This window comes from Bactrocera latifrons, unplaced genomic scaffold (assembly GCF_001853355.1).
Source record: "Bactrocera latifrons isolate USDA-ARS-PBARC rearing strain unplaced genomic scaffold, ASM185335v1 scaffold_163, whole genome shotgun sequence".
NCBI lineage: Eukaryota > Metazoa > Arthropoda > Insecta > Diptera > Tephritidae > Bactrocera > Bactrocera latifrons.
The window spans coordinates 483,545-489,211 of NW_017535108.1; the positions used below are offsets into that span (position 1 = coordinate 483,545).

At 36.2% G+C, this 5,667-nt stretch overlaps 1 protein-coding gene across 1 annotated transcript in view; it reads right to left on the minus strand.

The window, feature by feature from the left end:
- The window catches only part of LOC108966537 (protein kinase DC2), a 37,379-nt gene that overhangs the window by 8,865 nt on the left and 22,847 nt on the right, over positions 1-5,667 (minus strand). The window contains exons 3-6 of the mRNA XM_018929509.1: positions 2,386-2,554; positions 1,346-1,455; positions 620-865; positions 194-375 (exon numbers count right to left, since the gene is read on the minus strand). Coding sequence (XP_018785054.1) covers positions 194-375; positions 620-865; positions 1,346-1,455; positions 2,386-2,554 — 707 coding nt within the window. The remainder of the gene's footprint in view (positions 1-193; positions 376-619; positions 866-1,345; positions 1,456-2,385; positions 2,555-5,667) is intronic.

Sequence of the window (5,667 nt, forward strand, 5' to 3'; positions counted from 1 at the left end):
AATTAATTAAATATATATTTAATTTGGGTTTGCACAAACAAATTCATATTCATTAGCACAAAGTCTCTCAAAATACTATCGTAAATAAACGGAATATTTTTAGCAGAAACCTAACCTAATTTTCTTTCTTCTTTCTTTTTTGTTTTTTTTTTTTGCGACTAATCACACTTAAGTAATCTGGCCACACACTCACCTTCATATTGCCCAAGCGCTTGGTGCGATCATTTGTCAGCAATTTCTTAACTAAGTCTTTCGCAATTGGATCCATATGCCGCGGCCATTCGATTTTGCCACTCAGAATTTTCTCATAAATACCAAATGGATTCTCGTCGTAAAACGGCGGATAGCCCACGAGCATCTCATAAATGAGCACACCTGCAAATACACACACACGCACACAAGCAGAGACATTAGATCTGCATAAATACATATACATAAACATTGGACTTAACAATAAAAGCGCACTAAAAATAATTATGTTTGCTACAAAAATAAACTAAATATTTGTCTTGAAATAACAACAACAACGAAATTTTTCCACAATTGTTTTGGTGGTGTTTTGTAAAATTTAAATGTAAATTTATTTTGTTCACACTTATTTATGTTGGGTGCCACCTACCTAACGCCCACCAGTCCACCGCCTTATTGTGACCCTTCGACTGTATAATTTCGGGTGCCAAGTATTCGGGGGTGCCGCACAGCGTCCAAGTGCGATCGCGCAATTTCTTGGCGAAACCAAAATCTGTAATCTTCAAATGGCCGTCGCGATTTATCAGCAAATTCTCCGGCTTCAGATCGCGGTAAACAATTTGCAGCGAATGCAAGTATTCTAAGGCGGAGACGATTTCAGCAGCGTAGAAATTGGCTAATAATAAAATATAAAATTAATATTTCATTATTGTTATTATTTAATTTCGCTTTTGTAATTGCTTCAATTAATGATTTGTTTACCTATTTTTATTTATGTATGTAAGCATATATGTGTGTGTGTAAGCGCCATAAAAATTTATTCTTTACAACACGTGTATTATTTATTGCCTATTTACTTAGGACAATAGGCGCACGTACTTAGATATACTATAAAAATTATAAGTACATCAACATTAGGCTAAGTCAAAACAAAGAAGTGCTTTATCGCTTGAAAACAGGTTCTTTGGTACCTCTACGAAAATTTCTCCAAGTATGAGCACTTAATTTTAATAGGAAGTTTTCCGGCTTAGAGTTTCCTATATTTATATTGTTTTCAGATAGAAAAATACTTTATCTACCAATTTTTCAGAGTACAAAGCGAAGAAGTACCTTTGGTTTTTTAGCCACCCTAATAAAACTACTATCCATTACTTACAAGTTTGACTGTTGAAGCGTCCCGCATTTCGCAGATATGTGAACAATTCACCACCACATACATACTCGAAGATCATGTACAAACAGCAGTCGTCCTTTGTCGACCATTCTCTAAAAGAAAGTAGAAGAAGAATAAATTGAAAGGCCTTTCACCAACACTAGATAGACATGTGTTCTGGTATATGAACGGATTAACACTACAGTGTGTTACCAGCCATACTGGTACCACAAACCAAAAGACTGAATCAAACTTTGCAAGAAAGCTATCAACAATCAGCCCTTTTGTTTTCTTTTTTTGGTTTTTCGTCTGATTATCACTCTTGGTGATTACTTGTAGAGGAACTGACCTTTATGAATACTAATTTGAGAGGGCCTAAAAGTGAAGATATAAGAAAAAATTCATATCCCAAGTGGTTAAAAGGTTCTTACTGCATGAACCTTCTTTTCTGAACAATTTTCTAAAAGGGAGGATATAAGAAAAATTTATTAAGCGGTTGGGAAGTTCTAACTCTACAAATCAGCTGGGACTTCTACTGTACATCGCAAACTTTTCATCAATGTTATCAAAAAAGACTAACTGAAGCCCTGAAACTTCCTTCTATGGTCATTTAATTATCTAGTGGTTCATCGAAGATACACTATCGTAATATTATAGCCTCAGTCTTGCAAAGGCCAAACTCCTCCATGGTCCAAAGTCTTTCTACTCCTGAACTGAGAATTTTTAAGGTTTGAAGCATCGTATCCATCTGAAAGAGGATAACTCAACTGACTATTGCTCTACAACCGTCTCTTATTTCCACATGTAAATTATTTATCTTATTCAGTTTTCATTAGTGAGAAAAAATATCGTCTAAAAATTCATTAAAATAAGTATCCAAAATTATCTGTTTCACCATAAGGCATTCGGTATGCAGACAACATGGAATCCAAGCAATTTTGTAGTAACGGCTGCACGTCACGCCTATACGCTTAGACTTTTGTTTATAGACACTCAAATACTTGATTTGCATTAAAATATTTTCATAATTTCATTTTACTTACAAATTGATCACAAATGGATGTCGAATTTCACGCAAAATATTTCGCTCATTCTTTACATGCTCGGTTTGCTTCAAGCGTATCACATCGGTCATTGCCAACAATTTCATGGCACAGTATTTCTCCGACACGCGATCGCGGCATAAACAAACGCGACCAAATGTGCCAGTACCTGTGAAGAGAATTTAGAAAAAGAGATATGTAAATAATTTTTAAGGCATGAATAAAAAAAAGTGGAGGGGTTATATGTATGTATATATAGTATATTTGTATGTATCGATATATTTTACAGGACGAAAACAATCGATATGAAGTGCAAGTATGGAGAATTTTTTTTTTATTTTACAAGATATGTTCTCGAAATTCCGTAGTATTCATTACCCAAGGCAGTGCTATAATTTTTGAAAAAATATACAGATCGGATCACTACAGCATAAAGCTGCCACACAAAGTGAACGTCAAAATCGATTATAGATGTCATGTATAGACAACTTTTTCGTTTGACGAGATATTTGCATAAAACTTGGCATGAGTTATTGCCTTAGACAATGATGCAATATCGGAAGAAATAGAGCAGATCGAAGCGTTAGAGCATATAGCTGCCATATAACTGCACGATCAAAATCAAATTTTGTTTGGAAAATTGTTTTATTTGACAAGAGATCTTCACGAAATTCGGTATAGGTTATGATCCTAGGTAGTACTATAAACTTCAAACATATTGTTCCGATCGGACTACTGTAGCATATAGCTGCCATACAAACTGAGCGCTGAAAATCAAGTTAAATATTTTGTATACGCTTTTATGCTACGAGAAATTCACAAGTGAAGGGTATGGAGTATTCTGCCTACTGTGCAGTCGTAAATACATTTTTTATTCATTTTATTTAATCACACTTTTCTGATTATGATTGAATTCTTATATAAGTTTCCCGCAGTAATTTCCACTCTTTTTCAGCAAAATAATTACCTTTTAGCATTTGTGGCGTGAGCATCATTTCTCATTAACGATTTTTACTTAAATTTTCTTTATTACTCGCTTCAACTTGAAATTTGATATTTATTTGCCCATAAAACGCTGCGCTTTTGCATGCAAAGCAAACGAGGACTAAACGCGATCAACATGAAATTTGAGCCGAAACACGCAAACAATATACAATGTGTGGGAGGAGGGGCAGAAGAGCAATGAGGTGATTACATACGTATGTTGTAAAGCAAAGCCGCGCTGATTTCATTTTTTGTTTTGCTTTTAGCACGAGTGATCGCTCACTCGATCAACAAGCACAGCAGTTGCCAAGGCGACACCGAGAGGTTGCTGGGAACCGGCGCATATATCGGTATGCTTTTGCATATAAGCACATGTGCTCTGCACTTATGCAGCGCTAAATGGCTTTTAGCGCACAAAAACAACAAATGCTGCCAAGCTATTAATATGTTGCAAGCTGCGGTGCGTTGAGTTTGGTGAAATTTCCATTTCGCTTTTGGGCACGTTTTGTGGTCTGCAGTTTAGCAGATGTGAATGCCGCTTCAGCTAAATAAACCACATATCTGACACTTTCGAATTCTCACACACTCCCACACATATATAATCTCGCTGCCACTCGCTGGCTATACTTCATCATAACTGATTTTCTTCATGACATTTGTTTTTGCACACTTGACTTAACCTTGAGTGTATGTACATTAGCGCTTATTAATTTGCCTTTATCCAGCCAGCGACGGCTAACTAAAAGCTTTAGCCTGGAAATATGCAGATTTTGGGTACAAAGTCTCGCACTTGCCACATACCACGCAAGAATTTTTGAAATATTATTTTTGATAAAGTGGCAGAAATTTTTAGCACACCTACATTCATGTGAATATCTATACAATGTGTGCGCCTAATGTTCACACGACTTGGCGCGTTTTATTTTCATATTTGCGCGCTTATGATTTGCAGATGAAAGTCTTAGACATTTGATTACATTCTTCGTCTAATTGGCATTAACTGCGTGCGCTAATTGGCTCGCTTGCTGGCATGCCGCTGGCATATGGTTTGTGTTATGCCACATTTATAATAAAATTATAGAATTGTAACCGTAAAATATTTATTTAAAAACGCGGGTGGTGCGTACTTTGTAATTAGACGGACGGCAAGGTGGTTGAGAGCCGTCTTAGGGGAAAATAACGTAATGCTGAAGGACTAGATGTTTCGCTATGACAAAAACGCGAGCTTACTTTGATCAATACTGAACTTGATTCCAAGAGTTAGAGGTTAGGTTAGGTTAAGTTACAGTCCATGCAGTCTCTGGATCTACTGCGTAGCTACTACAAGGCTGAACATAAGCAGAGTTGGTCTTCCATTGTCTTTCTCATGCGTATTTCCCAGCACTTCCAACAACCGTCCTGCAGTCTTTTTGAGTCCGTGTTAGCCGAGAGTTTGTGGGGCTTCCTCCGCTCACTTGTACATGGTCTTGGCTTTCCTGCATGCTCCTAAGGCGTTCCATCTCAGTCTGATACGTCCGTCAGCTCTTTCGAAAACTTTTTAAACTTTCTCTGGCGGTTCGCCTCCAGCGGAGTCATCCACCCTCTTTAAGCGTGACTTGTAACCTCCTAGCTAAAGTGTTCCCTGTTGACTGAACTGTGTCCGAAGGATTTTGTGAAAAATTGACCTGACGCCGCTAATAGTGCAGCTGATTTTGTTGCCGAGAAAAAAATCTGTCTGGCTGATTCTTTTTGGTTGCGAACCATTATTTGCAGTTAAGTGTGGTTTGCGTCATTGCTAAAGTTTACTAAAATCATCGCAAAGTTCAAAAACATGATTTCGAAAATTTTGGAACAACCTATTTTCAAATTAATTTAGTTTTGTATAATATTATTTTTCTTAATGTTTATAAGGTAAAGCGATATTTCCGATTTTATTGTGAAATCGATTTCCGTTCGATAGCGTAAGCAAGAATACTACAACAAACACAGCGCCGAAGAGAGTCTACGTGCAATTGCATACACGTATGTACATATATACCACAATTATTGTAATAAAAATTATTGAAATTTCCTGCACAATTATTGTTTAAGAATTATTGCAATCTTTTTGTGCGAATAAACACTTCGCCTAACGGAACTGCGGTCAAATTACCGGCAATACTAAAGTAGAGCAAGTTGAACGCTGCACGCCAAGTAGTACCCGTGTAAAATTTAAACATATAAATGTATATGTGTATATACATTAGGGTGGGTAAAAAAAAAAATATTTTTTAAATAAAACAAAAATTAAATAAAATGTTCTTTTAAATAAAAAAATTA